This window comes from Symphalangus syndactylus, chromosome 20, assembly GCF_028878055.3.
Source record: "Symphalangus syndactylus isolate Jambi chromosome 20, NHGRI_mSymSyn1-v2.1_pri, whole genome shotgun sequence".
NCBI classification, from domain to species: domain Eukaryota; kingdom Metazoa; phylum Chordata; class Mammalia; order Primates; family Hylobatidae; genus Symphalangus; species Symphalangus syndactylus.
The window spans coordinates 41,687,603-41,706,634 of record NC_072442.2 but is presented as its reverse complement, the minus strand read 5'-3'; the positions used below and the strand labels follow the sequence as shown (position 1 = coordinate 41,706,634).

Below are 19,032 nucleotides of genomic sequence, written 5' to 3'. Positions count from 1 at the left end.
CTCCAGTTTCCAATTTTTGTTCCTCATTTCCATCTGAGATCTCATCAGAATAGCCTCTATTGTCCATATTTCTCTCAGCATTCTGGCCATAACCACCTAACTAATCTATAAGAAGATTCAGACTTTCCCTACAGCTATTATTTTCTTCTGAGCCCTGACCAGAATCACCCTTAATGCTCTCTTCATAGCATTACAGTAGTCCTTCCCTATCTGTGGATCTAATTTCCACAGTTTCAGTTACTTATGGTCAACCATGGTTCTAATATAGTGAATGGAAGATTCCAGAAATAAACAATTTGTAAGTTTTAAATTGCATGCCATTCTGAGTTGTATGACGAAATATCACCAATCCTGCTCTGTCTTGCCTGGGACAAATGTCCTCCCTGTGTCCATACTGTATACATGACCACCCTTTAATCCCCCAGTAATTACCTCAGTTACCAGACTCACTGTTGCAGTATTGTAGGATATGCAGTGCTTGCTTTCAAATAACCCTCATTTTACTTAATAATGGCCCCAAAGTGCAGGCCACACTAATTTGGTTGACTTGGACTTTAGAAAATAATGTCACTTAATGCTATTCTGCCATAAAATCATAATAAAATCATATATTTTGTAGCAACATGGATGGAACTGGAGATCATTATCTTAAATGAAACAAGTCAGACACAGAAAGACAAATATCGCATATTCTCACACACGGGGGCTACATAATGTGTGCGCATGGACATAGAGAGTAGAATGATAGACCACGGACACTCAGAAAGCTTAGAGAGTGAGAGTGGGGTTGACAATGAGAAATTACTTAATGGGTACAGTTTATGTTACTCATGTGATGATGGCCTAAAAGCCCTGACTTGCTAATTATGCAATCTATGCATGTAACAAAGTCACACTTGTACCTCAAAACTTAAAAAATAAAATAAAATAATAATGTCATTTAGCTTGCTCCCAATACATTTAAACATAATTAAGCATCATAGCTAAAGAATGCTTCTAAGTGATGAGGTTCAAGGCTCAAGTACAGAATAATATGATTCACTTGCAATTAGCACAAAGTACATTCATGCTAGGTTAAATATATCTTCCATAATTACATTTACCTTCCCAATTTGCCCATGAATTTTTTGGAAGATGCCAATTTTCACTAGGTACAGGCCAGGGAAAATTAGCCTGCACATGTCCCAAATTAATAAGATTTTGTTGTATGATGATAAATTATAGCAAGAAATTTAAGAAGTGTAGGAGATATTCAGGACATTATCCTAATTCTTTTCTATGATGTAACCTGATCATCAGAATTTCAGGTAATATGTCAGTCAAGTAATGAATTATTGCCCCAACACACAATACTCCCAGGAATGCATAATGCCAATGGAATAGAATAGAATAGAATAGAATAGAATAGAATAGAATAGAATAGAATAGAATAGAAGAATAGAGCAAAAGTGAATTACTGATGCCACAGTCTTCAATGTTCAGAATATTCACAGGGTTATGTAGGATTGGCTTAGGGCCTTGAAGAGCCCTGTGTGACTCACAGTTGGGATCACAGTAGCAGGTCCATGTGTGCAGATGAGCTTTGCATTGGTCAGAAATGTTCTTTTGGAAGGCCTTTGTTGGGTTTGATATAATCGGAAATTAGGAGTCCTATAAAGCTGTAGATCATCATTCACTTATCTATTCAACAATGGTTGAGACCTCTCTCATTCTGTTCTACAGACTATGCAGGAACTTCCATACTACTTGTTCTTTAAGACTTAGGTGCTATTACCTCCTCCAGCAAACCTTTCCTGATGCTCTCTGCCCAAGCCACCTCTCCCTTAAGTTACCCTCTTCTAAGATCCTGCTAGCATGCTCCTCATGTGTTTCATATTGTTGAATTTATTTTTAGCTTTTTGAAAGCTTTTTGGAGATATAATTGACAAGTAAAAATTGCATATATTCAAGGTGTACAAAATAATGCTTTGATATATGTATACATTGTGAAATAGATGACCACAATCAAACTAATTAACATATCAATCACCTCACATAGTTATTCTTTTTGTGGTGAAAATACTTGTGTTCTAGCAAACTTCAAGTGTACAATACAGTATTGTTAACTATAGTCACATTGCCATACATTCAATTTCCAGAACTTACTCATTTTGGATAGCTGAAACTTTATACTCTTTGACCAACATCTACCCATTTCTTCCTCATTCCACCCCAGGCAACCACCATATAAGTCAGATCATGTAGTATTGGTCTTTCTGTGCCTAGCTTATTTCACTTAGCTTAATGTCCTCTGGGTTCATCCATGTTGTTATAAATGATAGGATTTCCTTCTTTTTAAAGGCTGAATTGCATTGTGAATAATGACATTTATACACATTTTCTTTATCCACTCACTCATCTGTGGATGGGCACGTAGATGTTTCTGTATCTTAGCAGTTGTGAATAACGCTGCAATGCACATATGAGTGCAGATATCTTCAAGATAGTGATTTTATTTATTTTGGATATATATCCAGAAGTGGAATTGCTGGTTCACAGGTGAGTTTTATTTTTAATTTTTTGAGGACCCTCCATACTGTTTTCCATAATGGCTGCATCAAGTTACATTCCCACCAACAATGTATAAGAGTTCCCTTTATGGCCGGGCGCGGTGGCTCACGCTTGTAATTCCAGCACTTTGGGAGGCCGAGGCGGGCGGATCACGAGGTCAGGAGATCAAGACCACGGTGAAACCCTGTCTCTATTAAAAATACAAAAAAAAAAAAAAAATTAGCCGGGTGTGGTGGCGGGCGCCTGTTGTCCCTGCTACTCGGAGAGGCTGAGGGAGGAGAATGGCGTGAACCCGGGAGGCGGAGCTTAGAGTGAGGCGAGATCGCGCCACTGCACTCCAGCCTGGGTGACAGAGCGAGACTCCTCCTCAAAAAAAAAAAAAAGAAAGAGTTCCCTTTACACCACATCCTTGCCAACACTTATCTTTTGACTTTTTGATAATAGCCATCCTAACAGGCGTGAGGTAATATCTTATTGTGGTTTTCATTATCACTTCCCTGATGATTAGTGATGTTGAGCACCTTTTCAAAGACTACATTGGATAGTACTTTAGAATTCTCAGGTCAATTGGGAAGTTGGAACACAAAGGGAGAGGAAGAATGGTGGCTGTTGGATAGAGAGGGATGTAAGAGCTGAATTCTCATCACACGTAACAGTGGGCCAATAGATAATATCTAAACTTTAAAAGTCAGGAAGTAGTAGTGTAGTAGTGTAACCACACCATTTAGAAGTATCTTTTTCCTAGAGTTCTTCCTCCAAAACCCTCATCTTACTGTTCTCCTCTTCACTGATTGCTTTCTAGGCTTGCTGTACGGTTGTCATTTTTGGATTCACCTTGAATGCAATTCTGATTTTCTGACTTGAAATTCGTGTTTTCTGAATCTGTGTTCTCCTCTTTGTCAACTTCTTCTTCATTTTGGTGGTGCACACCCTCCAGACGTTACTTTAGAAAGGGTGCAGGGACAAAAAGGATTTTTTTGGACTTTTCATATCTGAAGACGTTACTATTCCTTTGTTTCTATTTGGTAGTTTGGCCAGGCATGGAATTCTAGGCTAAAAAACATCCCACTGAGAAATTTTAAGGCATTTCCCATTGTCTTCTGTCTTCCGGTGTTGATGTTGAACAGTGTGATGCCATTTTGCCTCCTGAACCTTGGTATGGGAACCACATATTATTTTCCTCATTGGATGCTTTTAGTACCATTTTCATATCCCTAATATTCTGAGATTTCACAGTGATGTATCTTGATGTGAGCCTTACATTCACTGTTCTCAGCACTGGTGGTCTTTTAATCTGTAGCTCCCTTCTGAAATAAATTTTCTTATACTATTTCTTTGATAGTTTTCTCCCTTGTATTTCCTTTCTTCCTTCCTTCCTTCCTTTTTCCCTCCCTCCCTCCCTTCGTCTTTCTCTGTTTCCTTTTCTTCCTCTCTTCCTTCCTTTCTTTCTTTCTTCCTCTTCTTTCTTTCTTTTCCTTCCTTCCTTCCTCTTTCTCTTTCTTTCTCTCCTTTCCTTCCTCCCTCCCTTCTTTCCTTCCTCCCTCCCTCCTTCCCATCTTCCTTCCTTCTCTTTCTTTCTTTCTTTTTCTTTCTTTCTTTCTTTCTTTCTTTCTTTCTTTCTTTCTTTCTTTCCTTTCTTTCTTTTCTCTCTTTCTCTCTTTCTTTCTCTTTCTCATTCTCTCTTGCTTTCTTTCTTTCTCCCTTCCCTTCCCATCTTTTTTCCTTTTGAGACAAGACTTCACTATGTTGCCCAGGCTGGCTTCAAATTCCTGGGCCCAAGGGACCCTCTCACCTCAGCCTCCCAAGTAACTGGGATTATAGGCACAGGCCACCATTACACCTGACTCCTTATGTTTTCTCATTTGTCTTTCTAAAATTTTTCTTCATTGAGTGGTAGATCTCCTGAATTGATCCTCTTTGTTATTATATTTTCTTTAATGTCCATTTCTTTCACTTCTTTTTATATTTTTTTTTTTACATATCTTCAAGACAGGAGAACAAATTATTTGACTTCTTGTTCTACTTTACCTTCCAAACATTTTACTGAACTTTTTTCTAATTTTTTCTATCACATTTTAATTCTCAAGGTTTCACTAGACTTCTCTGACTGCTCCTGTTTGTTAGAATCTTGTTTTTATTTCAAAGAGAATTTCTTCTCTTAGCTCTCTTGAGTATTTTATTTATGGTAGTTCTTGTTTTATAATTTTTTAGTTCTATTCTGCTCCCCGTATTTTCTCTTCCTGTAAAATTTGTTTTTCCCCCTTTTTCTTTTTTTCTTTTTAAATTAATGTGAATTGTCAGGCTGGAGACATTTTCCAAGTGTCTGCAGTATATTGGTTAACATGGCACTAAAAAGCCAATTGAAATTTCTGGGTGGACAGCAGGGCTTGTTAATTGATCTCTTCACCTCCCCTCCCCTTCGTCCACCAAAAGGAAGTCAAGATTTGTATGTTTAGTTTCTTTAGAGGAGAATCTTCCAATATCCTGCTTGGAAGGCTTATGGCCATCAGAGTCCTGGATGCTGAGCACAGTGCTCAGATTTTCACTGCATGAGTCTGTTTTCTGTTCTATTCTTGACTTTTGTTCACTCTAGTATTCCCAAATCTGGAGTCTCTCTCACTACATTTTCTGGAAGATAACCCTTGTTTCTCCTGGTTGGAAATGGGGGAGGCCTAATGACCAACTTTGTAGGGTGGGATAGGGATCCAGGGGTCGAAGCAGCCCACTGCCTACCCTGCCTTCAGTATTACCTGGTGCCTCCGGGTTCTGAGCCTTTCTGAGGATTCAAGGAAAACCAGCTTTACACTCTGTGGTACTCTGTCTGTATGCATTCACATTGTAGCTCCTTTTGTTATCTTTAGTTGACCACCATTGCTCTTGCCCCAGATTTGCTGCACTTTCTTATCTGCTGTTGTCTCCTGTCCTAAGAAAATAAGATGAGGGTTTCTGTTTTTTTAACACCTTTTAAAAGTTGGTGCATCATAATGGATTCAAAGAGGATAAGAGGACATAAAAGTTTATTTTCTGACATTTTAAGGACCTGCTATTACTAAACTGTTAAAATTAGACTTAGTATCTCATATATACATTCCCCCTTAAGTGTTCCTGAAGTAAACTAGTGCCCATGCTCCAGATGTTGGTGAGATTCTTTCTTTGTGTTTCCAAAGCATGTTAAATAATCCTGAAGGTTAATTTTATTTTTCAATATTTTATTCATGCCTAAACTGCATTGAAGGGCAAAAAAAACTGTGGCATGCCTGTGGTCCCAGCTACTTGGGAGGCTGAGGCAGGAGGACGGCTTCAGTCCAGGAGTTGGAGCTTGCAGTTGAACTGAAATGGTGCCACCACACTCCAGCTTAGGTGACAGAACCAGATCCTCTTATTTTGATCCACACAAGCTATTGGTCATGTGTGAAGGCAATGGAAAGATTTCCTCATAGATTCAAGGACTCGGGATATATAACTTCCCTTTAAAATTCCTTTAAGAAATATTCCCATTGACTGAAATATAAGTCAAAATAAAGAATTCCATTACAGTATAGATGTCATGCATAAAATAACGGTTCTGAGAGATGAAGCTGATAAAATTCAAAAAGATTCAAATATATTCTAAAAGTAGTAGGGGATAAAAAATAGCAAAGAATACACAAGTGGTAGGCAAATAAAAAATGGGGTAACAATACCTATATTTTCTGGTAATAAAGTGGGCATGGTGGCTTGCACCTGTAATCCCAGCACTTTGGGAGACCGAGGTGGGTGGATTGCTTGAGCTCAGGAGTTCGAGACCAACCTGGGCAACATAGTGAGACCCTGCCTCTATAAAAAATACAAAAATTAGCTAGACATGGTGGTGCATGCCTGTGGTCCTAGCTACTTGGGAGGCTGAAGTAGCTAGGGGAGGTTGGCTTGAGCCGTGGAGTTGAAGTTTGCAATGAGCTGACATGGTGCCACTGCACTCCAGCTTAGGTGACAGAGCCAGATCCTGTCTTTTAAAAAATTCAAAAATGAAGATAACATATTTATAAATGTGTATGTGCCAGAGAAGAGATCATAGAAATGAACAAAACAAATACAGTTTTGCAATATACAGATATGACAGAATAGGCATCATTACTACTTTGAGGCTCTGATAGATTTCTCAGGCCTAGGTACTTAAGCAATACTGAAACGAGAAACAGCTTGTATAGACCATTTATGGTCCTGGAATAAATTGAAAAGGATGCCTGAGCCCAAAGATATGATTCTCATGTCACATTACCATATCAATTTCTGAATATGTTGTTTTGAGTTTTGTGCTGGCTTTACTTTTTTATTTTCCTCTTCAGCTAAAAGTTTTGCCTAGAGCTCTTGAGCCTACTGATATCATTTTGATTGATATCATTTTGAAATGGAAGGAAATGGCTTGAAAAGACACAGGAAATACAATATGAGCTGAACTCCCAATGCAAAAGGGAATCTCAAAGTTATAAAGGAAACACAGGCAGCTGGGTGACTTGATCCAGGTCATGTGTAGTGAGCCCTAAACTTTCCACGTCTCATAGTTAGACCTGCATGCAAACTCTGCAACTGGAGCTTTAACGGAGCATGAGTGGATGAATATCATTAATGGGTCAATGAAGCATCTCAAAAATAGAACTCAACTGCAATTCCAATTTGGTTTCCATCACTTTCTTTCCCATAGTGACGTGTTTCATCACTCATGCTCGCTGATTTTCCCACTGACTCTATGGCTTCAGCCTAAAATTATGCCTCTTATTTTTCCATAGAACTCACCATGAATTAATCTTGACATATCCCTCCTCCTTAAAAGGACTATAATTTTTTAAATGTCTTTTTAATAATACTACCCTTCATAAAGATATAAACAGTCTGCTGTGATTTGATTCTCTTTCACATAATCTTATGTGTTTGAGACCTGTGCATGTTACCCTGAATTTTCAGAATTGACACATTTTATTTCTATGAATCAATCCTTCCGTATGTATTACTTTTCTCCAATAGAAAAGAGTCCTTTTTCTCACTAATATTACCAACATACTCTCCTTGACATATGCATTTAAATTAAATCCATGATTAATTGAATTAATTGAGTGGAGAGGGAAAGGAAAGAAAAATAACTTTCAGTCCAGGCGTGGTGGCTCATGCCTATAATACCAGCACTTTGGGAGGCCAAGACAGGCAGATCACCTCAGGTCAGGAGTTCGAGACCAGCCTGATGAACATGGAGAAACCCCGTCTCTACTAAAAATACAAAATTACCCGGGCATGGTGGTTCATGTCTGTAATCCCAGCTACTTGGGAGGCTGAGGCAAGAGAATCACTTGAACCTAGGAGGCAGAGGTTGCCATGAGCTGAGATCATGCCACTGCACTCCAGCCTGGGAAAGAAGAGAGAAACCCCATCTCAAAAACCCCATCCCCCCACCCCCCAAAAAATCCACGATTTTATTGTGAGTTGCCTGAGGGATGAGAAGTGGGTCTCATTCATTTTATGCAATTCCCAGAGCCCAACAGCTTGCTAATTGGGTCTTAATTTAATTACAGTAAAAATTGACTTCTTGTTTTGTCTCAATAAACTTGATGGCAGGTAAAGTGAGCAATCTGTTTTGGATTAAAAAAAATGAATTATTTGGCATTTTCTCTAATACAGGCTTTGGCTGATACATATAACATCAATTTTTTTGTTATTGCCCATACAATAGGAACCCAAACCATTTTCCAAATAAATAATCAACACTAAGAAGAACTGAAAGGTCACAAATGTTTTTGATACCAAGAGAGTATTTATTGAGATATAGTTACTCTACCAGACGTAATTCATTGCAAAGTCCAGACCACACTCAGCAATTGTAAGCTTAGAAGCCTGTTCCAATGAAATAGTGTGAGATATCTGGTCATCTGACTGCACACCAAGCATAGAAGTTGGAGGTTTTGTAAGATATTCATTTAAATTGTTGCTTTTAAAATAGTTGCTTGATGGAATGAACAATGAGCTATATAAATGTAGTGGTGGATCAGAGCAAGGCCAGGTCCAGTGGAGAAGGGGAATGAGAATGACTGGTACACTGACAACATGGTGGTTGAACCAGGGCTGGTGGTCAGGAATGAAGTTCAATAGCAAGAGGATTCATAGGAGACTGGGCCACAGCAGGTGGTCTGGGAGCAGACTGGACGGTAGCAGCTGGAAACATAGCAGCCGGGGTGGCAGCAGCTAGAAGTGCAGCAGAAGGGTGGCAGCAGGAAGGCTGGCAGCACTGGGGTTTATAACAGCTGGGCCTGGAGCAGCTGGCCACACGGCAGCTGGGGCGGCAGCAGCTAGAAATGCCACAGCTGGGGCAGCAGCAGGTGGGCTGGCAGCACAGGGACTGGCAGCACTGGGGCCTGCAGCACCTGGACACACAGCAGCTGGGATGATAGTGGGTGGTTCTGCAGCAGGTGGTCTGGCAGCAGCTGGGGCAGCAGCAGGTCTGGCAGAGGCCTTGGCCACAGCTCTGTTCAGAGCAGACAGAGCCACAACAGAAGCTGACCATGGTATCAGACGAGAATTGCAGATGATGAGCAGAAGGAGGCACTTCTTCCCGTACAATGTGTCTCCATGTGGTTCAGGGACATAGCCACCCTCATCAAGCAACAAGATGAATGGTCTTTGACCCACATAAACTCCACCAGAAATACTGATATCCTCTCAAGTCACTAAGTCTTTGGTCTTTCCCGCCTTGTAAAAAAGCTTGGCTCTTTATGCCATACTTCACAGAGCCCTACTCCTGATTCATGTTCTTGAGAATACAAAGTCACAGTTGTATTTGAATTTAGGCCACAGTCTTATGGATGGAATTGCACTCAGCAAGGAGTTGATGAGAAGGTCATGGCCTTGGACTCTTCTTGGTCAGGCTATGGCAGAAGCTCAAGCTGGAACAGTGCTTCACTAAGGAGCCTCAGGCTCAGCCCCCTGCCCTCCCACAGAGGAATGGCAGGTGCCAGCCCCTTTATACTAGGATGAAGGCCAAGGTCCCAGAATCCCAAGGACCTTTGCCCCTATCTGATGGCTTCCGCTATGCCTTGACTTGTGCAGACACCTGCATGGGGCTACTGTAGGCATATCACAGCAAGTACGTCACCCAGAAAACCACCATAAAAAGAAGAGTTGTGTGTGGCCTGTGGCGTCCCCACTGATATCAACAGTGCCCAGGGCTCTCACTTTACCATATACAAAGTGCAAGAATCGGTGGAGACCCTGGATATCCATTGGCATTTCTACCTGCTGTACAACCCTATAGCAGCGGGGCTGATTGAATGGATGAAATAACCATGAAGAAACAACTCTGGCAGGAGACGCCCTCTCTGGCTCTGTGGACACACTGCTTACCAGCACCCATCTGCGTCCTGAATGAAACTACCCAAATTAGATGTGTCACTTTGCAAAATCACATGCCCTGGACGCTTAGTGTGGATCTTCTGCATTAATTAAAACTGAATGTTGTGTATATGTATCCCTGATTACTCTCACAATGTAACTCAGGCCATGCAGGCCCAAGATACCCCTGAATTAACATGTGTGTTCTCATCTCCCCAGTGCACACACTTTTCTGGCTCAAGGACCTCATACCACAGTCATGATACAGGTTGACAGGGTAAGGGATGGTCCCATACTCCTTTGCCTCAACCTGGGACTCAACCTGGGGCTATGCCCTTGCCACAGGACCTACCCACTGGAGAGCACATCATTACGCGGGCCCGGAAATCACAAACTAGACCCAGATGATACATTTTTTTCACTCCATGGGGCAAGGGCATAGAACATGATATACAGATCACACCTATTTTACATCCTATTCCTCCTTGTACTTCTAAATAATCAATCCTGATCCCCACTTGTGCAAGGGGGTGACTGTCCTCTCATTATGGGACATTACAATATCCCCACTGTCTTACTCTGGCTGCAACATGTTGCAGAAGTGGCCAATCCATGTGGTATTGCAAACCAGGCACAGGCTGCTGCTGGGGTGGTACTCTCTCAGAACAACACAACTTCCTGTCTTGTTAGATGGCCTGACTTGCCCTTTCTTTCTTTCTTTCTTTTTTTTTTTTTTTTGAGACGGAGTTTCACTCTTGTTGCCCAGGCTAGAGTGCAGTGGCATGATCTCAGCTCACTGCTAACTCTGCCTCCTGGGTTCAAGTGATTCTCCTACCTCAGCCTCCCAAGTAGCTGGGATTACAGGCATGCACCACCACACCCGGCTGATTTTTTATATTTTTAGTAGAGATGGGGTTTCACCATGTTGGTCAGCTGGTCTCGAACTCCAGACCTCAGGTATTCCACCCGCCTTGGCCTCCAAAAGTGTTGGGATTATAGGCGTGAGCCACCGTGCCTGGCCAAGTTGCCCTTTCTTCTACCACTAGGTATCTTACCTGTCGCCCATAGGTGGTGTACCTCTTCACCAACTGGTTGCAAATGGCGACTTTTCCCCAAAACAAAACAGACTGTTGCATCTGCAGGGAGCTGCCCTTCTCCTCCAGCATCAGCCTGCCGTGGTGCATCCAAGCAGCTAACCTCAGTATCTGGAGCCATTTCTATACTTAGTATAATGACCCTCACCCATTTCCCTTTAGCAATAACCACACTCCATGTGATAAGTTTTCCACCATCAGAGATGAGACAACATATTTTCCACCTAGTATAGGAGCAGGTTAAAGTCACTGTGGGGTATTCTGTAGATGATGGGCCGGGGTGGACAACAGCAGTATAGATACAGCTTGTGGGCTGTGCACCCACATGTATTAAAAGACATGATAATAGCATGCCACAAGCTAAAACCGGTAATATGGGATGGCTACCCCCACAGTGTAATGTAATCTATTTCTTCAGGTAATAGACATGGAATGTGACAGCAATGAAACCAATCTCTTCAGGTAACCAGTGATACGTGACTGCAATGACAGAGTGACTCTCCACGTGGGGGGCTACCACACCCCTTAGGATGGCTGTGGGCATGTGGCATCCACAGTTGGCCTTACTTACCCTATAATTGTACTGGTAGATGCACCTGGGGACATCCTCATTTGCTGGGATACATCGTGCCCAGTTTAGACGCCATTCTTACTAACTGGGAAATTGTAAAAGCCAGGCTCTGCTGGAGGCATGCATCCCGGTGGTTTTACCCGTTGGCCACTTTTGCCACACGCCTCCCCTTCCCCCACCGCCACCACTCACCACCCAAGTGGTGACAATAGACATACAGCTGCAAGTTGAGGCCCTGGCTTAACATAGGGCTGCAGTCTTTAATGACACCTGCCGTGATATTACTCTTCTCACTGAAGAAACTGCCCAAATTATGTGTGTTACTTTGCAAAATTGCATGGCCCAGGACATCTTAACCGCTTATCAGGGCAGAATCTGTGTATTAATTAAAACTGAAATTTGTGTATATATCCCTGATTACTCTCACAATGTAACACAGGCCATGCGGGCCCTTGATACCCATATTTCTGCTATAGAATCTCTATCTTACGACCCTATAGCCACATGGTTTAATCAACTCTTGAGCACTTGGAAAAACTTTCTATACAGTACGATTTTTGTTACATTCATTATTCTTTTTTGTTGTAGTAGTTTGCATTGCTTCTGAAACATCTGGTTGCAATGCTCCTCTGCATACCCTGGCCCCAGGGAAATCTCAGAAGAATGGTGTGATTAGAATGTAAGGGCTATTCAAGGGTATGCTGAGGTGGAGGGTATGGCAGACACACCTGGCAGCAATAACTTAACTTAAGCATACCCTGAGAATGATCCTACAATCAAAGAAGAATATACACTTGGAGTTCTGAGCTAAGGATCTGGGAGTGGCCAACCTGGAGATCCACTCCTTATCTATGAAGGACGTTTGAATCCCCACCTCATCCATTAGAACACAGGTCATACTGGGGATTGAGGTCCTTTGTTTTGGATTAAATGGAGGTTGTTAGGTGGAGGGTTCTAATGAAAATACTATGTGAACTGCATGCTTTTTACAAATAATAGCAGTTCTCCTGTCCAGATACCGCCACTGGACCACCCTTGTATGTAAGTTCCCCTAATAAACCCTGTGTCATGTTAGCTTTCTCCGGGTCCCTTCTCTAGCCTCTCGGACACATTGTCATCCTTATTGGAGTCAATGGGGGTCCAGGATGACAATGTGTCATCTGGGCAAAACATTTCCCTAATTCTCTTCAAGTACCACTTCTAACCTTGCTGCTCAAAGGAAAGTTCATTACTTATTTTTTTAATCTGTGTTTAATATGTATAAATGTAAGAGTTTCAAATGCAGCATTGTTACATGGATATATTGCATAGTGGCATGAAGTCTGGGCTTCTCCTTTAATATATGTTTTCTTTCCTGTCTAAAGACCATGGTTTACTGACTCCAATGAGCATAAAACCCATAGTAGAGGCTACTTACTGAAGATTGAGGAGACCTGGACCTCAGACCTCATATGGTGACCTCATTGTGTGACCTTGGTACACTCTCAGGACCTCAGCTGTAGAGTGAGGGCATAGGCCTGCATATTCTCCACAGTCCCTTCCCAGACTCTACAGATACAATGACTAATTCCAAGCAAATTACAAATATAATAATTGCAATGGATCATTGAAGAGGGTCTTACAATCAAGGTAGAAGTTGAGTTTGGATTGGAAGGATGAGGAGGGCATTCCAGGTGAATGATGACACATCAAAACCAAGGCAGGAAAGCCCAGGTCCTAGTCAGGGGAGAGTGACCACACCAGTGGGCAGGGATCCGCATTGCGTGTGGTCCCCGCTCACATGAAAAACCACAAGCCTATCTTTAAGTGAGTCGTGGAAGGAGCTATCTGTGAAGCAGATGACTACTGGTCTGCACTAGGATGATGCAATTAACCTGCTACCATCATGCCCATGTGCATTAATAAGGCAAGTCACTGCTTGGGTGCTGGCGATGGGAGCCTTTGAAGACAAGGAATAACATGCTAATTTTAGCGCCAAAGGGCAGAGCGATTAGACACTAACTAGTTTAGAAAACACATTCTTTTCTCTCTTATGGGTTAAGAATATTTCAAATGAAAATTAATCAGAAGTGAATCCAATGTCTAAATTTGGTAAGGATAAACAATACAAGAAAATGAGCGAATATTTGTGGTGTATGTACATGAATATGTATGAGGTGAAGAGTGACCAAAATACCATTAGTCAATGCTAAATCTTCACTTAATTGGCCAGAAGATGTACAAGAAAATGATCATGTGTCGAGGGGTCATCAGCTCCCAGCCAGGGTATATAAAGGGCCCAGAGCAGGAGGAGGACATTCACACCTGAGAACACCCAGCTCCTCTCAACAGCCCAACCCACACCAGCCTCAGACACCACCATGACCGGCTCCTGCTGCGGCTCCACCTTCTCCTCCCTAAGCTACGGGGGAGGCTGCTGCCAGCCCTGCTGCTGCCGCGACCCCTGCTGCTGCCGCCCCGTGACCTGCCAGACCACCGTGTGCCGCCCCGTCACCTGCGTGCCCCGCTGCACGCGCCCCATCTGCGAGCCCTGCCGCCGCCCGGTGTGCTGCGACCCCTGCTGCCTGCAGGAAGGCTGCTGCCGCCCCATCACCTGCTGCCCCACGTCGTGCATGGCTGTGGTGTGCAGGCCCTGCTGCTGGGCCACCACCTGCTGCCAGCCTGTGTCTGTGCAGTCCCCCTGCTGCCGGCCACCCTGCGGCCAACCTACCCCTTGCAGCACCACCTGCAGGACCTCCTCCTGCTGAGACCCCACTGCCCCCACAGAGCAATACACTGAAGCCTAAACATCTATCTGGTGTTTTTAAAAAATTAAAAGAAAAATAGATATTTTTTCACAAGGTGACAATAGTGATTTTTACCATCTGGATACAGCCTGGTGTAAGCAGACGCCCATTACCAACCTCACCCACATTTTCAGGTGTCTACATCAGCCTTAGTCATTATGGATAGTAAACTGACCTTTAAGAATTCCTGGGATGGACTTTGAAAACACATTCTACAATCTGATGGTTTTTACTGCTCAAACTGTCACCATCATCTTTTGCGATGTGTTGCTCACTGTTGACAATAAACTAATTTTTCCTGGCATAGCAACCTGCCCTGCTCCCTGATTTGTTTGTTAGTGCATGTTTATTAGTGTACACAGATAAGCAAGATTTTGGAAACTGCACAAGGGAACCAAAGCTCGACCTAAGCAAAACCTTATCCATAGAAATCTCATCCATTCAGTCATTCAGGAATTGTTTATCAAGGGACCTCCAGTTGACAGGTGCTGCCTGATTAGTGATGAACAAGCTACATGCCTTGTATCCAAGGAGCTTATGGGCTAATGGAATAGTCAAAAGGAACCACAATGTTCATGAAGAGGGGTAGAAGTGGGAATAGCATATGCTAAGCCCAGAATGACCACCAGCAGTACACTGACCAGCACAGCACATCTCATCTTCTTACCACAGTTCCTAGAGTAGCGTTTTTCAAAGTGTGGCCCATGCATCATACATAATAGAATCTCTTGCAATTACCTATTAAAATGCACATTCTTAGGCCCCAAACCAAACCTAATGAATCAAAATCTCTGGGAGTGGGGCCTAAGACTGTTTATTTTCTATCACTTCCATGTAATTCATTAGAATTTCAGGACCATTATTTCAGAGGAAGACCAGGATTTGAGCTCCTTGAGGGCTTAACAAGCATGGCCTGGAAGCCTTCCAAGAATAGTCACCAGGACAAGCCACAATGAAGACACCCGAAGTTAAGAAAAAAGGGTAATATAATAATAAGTATGAAACAGCACCTGCTAAACTGTAATCAGAAGAATCAATTTGGCAGAGAAATGAATGTAAATGAACATGCAAAAAAACAGTATCTTGAGTTTGTCATAGGTGGAATAAAATGACAACAACAACAAAAAAGAGAGACAAAAAATAAGAGATAAGGGATGAATAAAAAGTGAAGAGGGGAGGCAAGGCAATGAATAGGAAGAAGAGTGAAGAGGAAGATGATGGAAATGATGAGGAAGACAGAAGAGGACAAGAGACAGGCACTAGGATTCCTGGTACAAGTATTTGAAGATGTTACAGGAGAGCTAGACTAGTCCTCAGATTACCCACTTGGCTAGGAAGTGTGTGCACATCAGGTGGTCTGCTGCCTGTCCTTTGCCCATCTCTACAGATCCATGTCTCACCGCTCCCCACTAAGATTCACTTCAAGCAACACTGACCTTGTAGGTGTTAAACATTTGCAGTTCCAAATGTTTTGCTTTTCCTCATGTTCTTTCACTTATCTCTTCTTTCACACACTCTTTCTCTTCACCTTCATCACCTACTTAACTCTGATTCATTTCCAAGATTCAATTCAGTCTTCTCCAGTAGTCCTGTCCCAACCCCTGTATCACACAAACACATGTGCAAATGCATATACATCTGTGTGCGCATGTGCACGCGCGCGCACACACACACACACACACACACACATACACAAAGGTTAGGAGCTCTCAACAAGTTCCAGTAGCTTACCTCCCTCCCCATAAGGCATTGTATTGAGATTATATGTTTTTTTTTGCCTCCAAGGAGGGGACCACAGTTTATTTTTGGCTTCCAATGCTGAGCCCAACGTTTAATACGTAGCTGGTACTTAATTTCTGTTTGTTTAGTTGTCAAAATACAAGGAAATTATCTTTACCACAAGAATTTTAGAAGGTATTATTTAAAGCAAAAATTTTGGCATTAGTGTAACTTAATCTCTCTGACTCTTGAGTTTTCTCATCTGCGAAATGGGAAAAGCAACATTTACCAATGTAGATTGCTGGGGAAGTTAAATAACTTTTATAACTTTTTATGTATGCAAGATGCCTGGCACATAGTTAAATGCCCAGTACCATTCATTTATACTCCTTGTGGTGCATTTGAACATCACTCTATAGAAGAGGCTCAAAGATGTGCTATCTACTACATATTAACTCATTGGGAATGGGAACAAATTCAGGGGAGGGCTTTACTAACCAAACTAACCAAAAAAATTGTAATTTTTTTTTCAGGATAGTCCACATCTACTGGCAGGAATAGATTTTCTAATAAATATAATGAAGAAGGCAAAAAAAAAAAACCCACAACAACTTGGCATCAGATTAAGGCTGTCTCAGAATGAAAATGATCTTTAAAAATTCATTCTACAAGTCCACAGGAATGAGTCCTAGATTACAGGATTTATGAATGGGAGTGCAGCATCAGGTAAAAGAAGGATTGAGCAAAATGTAAGTATCTGATGGTTAGGCTCTTTCACATTGAACCATCCAAGGGAATTAAACAACTCAAAGCTGTAATAGACCTCAAAAGATTTCTTTGCCGTCCCTGACTTTAGGCAAATGAATATCTAAAAAACTGATGAAATTTAAAAAAAAATTCTAGCAACAAATTCCACCAGTCCCCTGATCATTTAGTTTTTCTGTCTCTCCCAACTAAACTATTTTCTCTTTTCTAATTATATCTAATTAATTATAAACTTTTCTCTGTCTTCCATGTTTGTATGGATTTTATGATAAGCCAGCCTCTGAAGAACACCAGGCACTGAAGACTCCGCCCATTTTACAGATGAGGAAACCTGGCTAAGGGTAAGTCATTTACTCTAAGTTAGACAACTGCAAAGAGGTGGAGAAAGGATTGGAATCCTTCTTTATCTTCTCCATTTTCCTCCTGCCCTTTGCCCGTCAATCTTCCCCATCCCATCCCTGACTCTTATGATTGGAGGATATTTTTAAGATTGTTTCTGAGAACGAAGTCCTTAAGCAATGTATATTCTAATTTCAGAATTTTAATAAATTTCCTAACATCTAGTGGCTTCCAGACTAGTTCCTAACAAAATATAATTCATAAAACTATTAAGAAGAGGGCATGGCCCACCATCACAAAGGGTCACCAACACTACGTTCTTTATCTATCCAACTACAAAAATCTCACAAGTTATTTTCACTGTGCTTCAGATTTACTTATTTCCATCCGGTGATTATGCACTTGAAGAATGTGTGGAACTTGAATAATATGACTAAAAAAGTCCATGTGGTAAAGACCAGGGATACACCTCTTGTCTAATAGCTTAGGACTATTAATGTGCTACAGCAAGGGAGACCACATGGCTGAGGACCATGGGGCATCCTCCCAAACAAAGGAGGAGAAATGTTATTATAAAATGTTGAGGAATGGTGGGGTAAAATTACATGACATAGTGTTTTCATAGGCTTAAGGAAAAACAGGGCTGTGTATAAAAAATAATTAACACCAGACCTGAGCTGTGAAACAGACTTATGGTCCTCTTTCACTGGAAACTGTATAGTTAAGACAAATGGGGAATGTTGTGTCTGAAAGTCACTTGTCTGAAATTCTGTACCTGGGTTGTGTACTGAGGTTGCTTCTCTGTCCAAATGACTTAGGTCCTGTCTAGGCAAGAGTGGAATGTTTCCTTCTTACTGATGTGGCTTGGAAGAGCAAGGTTTCTGTTCTGACAGCCTATAATTTTAGAAAACAGTATTTCTTAGTACTGTGTTCTTTTGTTAACAAAAGCAGTGGGTTTAAAGACATATTCTCTTTTTAGTTTGGCATCTCTGTATACATTTCCAAAACAAAGAACGGTATGCTAAATCATGTATCAAGTGAGTACTTATTTTATTTCACTAAAGAGAATAAAACTTTTTAATAACTACTGCTACATGTTATGTATTTTGAGTGACTTGAGTTGGAAAAAGACTAGGAGACATCACCAGTGTTTCTACTCCACAGAAGACCAGTGGTGTTGTCAAATATTTGCCACTCTTCGATCCGTACGACTTTGGAGGAACTCATTGTGTAAATCTGGTCTTCCAAAAACTGTGATGGACTATGATGGATCATAGGCTCAAAGGCCTTCAAAGATCAGGGATATGATAGACCAAAGCATGTATTTTTAAAAAGAGAAAACAAAACAAAACACACCTCAGAGGTAAATTCGCACTGAAGACCATCAGCATTCCTTGGACAATGTTATCTTTAATCTACCTTCCAACTCTAAATTTATTTTCTGTATTCCTATTCGCCTTCGCTATGGCTGGAAAAGACAAAGCTATTTTATTGGTCACCAGCTGAACTAATTCCCCTTGTCTTTTTCATAATGCCACCTTCCCACCTCATAAGCAAACAAAACCCTCAGCCAACAAACTAAAGCAGCTGTGACAGAAAGATAATTGATTCCTTTGTAGATATTGTCCATAGATTTTGAAGTATGTAATACAAAGTGCATATGTCAAAGCAAGAAAGTAAGAAATAGCCCAATTTCAATTTTATTTCTGGGACAATAATCAAGGAAGGGCATTCAGAAAGGCACAGAATGAATGAAATCCCCATTTAGTTTGACCTTATTGTTCCCAGGAAAGTTCTTTCCCTTTAATTGCTTGATTTATCTTTGTCTTGCCTTACTAAAATTTGTGATTGCTAT

General features: G+C 41.5%; 1 protein-coding gene across 1 annotated transcript; it reads left to right on the top strand.

The window, feature by feature from the left end:
- The first annotated feature begins 13,894 nt into the window (after positions 1-13,894).
- LOC129470329 (keratin-associated protein 2-1-like) lies at positions 13,895-14,658 on the top strand. Its single transcript, XM_055258039.2, has one exon. It carries the CDS (start codon positions 13,929-13,931, stop codon positions 14,313-14,315), a length of 387 nt encoding a protein of 128 aa, XP_055114014.1. The 5' UTR covers positions 13,895-13,928; the 3' UTR covers positions 14,316-14,658.
- The last annotated feature ends 4,374 nt before the right edge of the window (positions 14,659-19,032 follow it).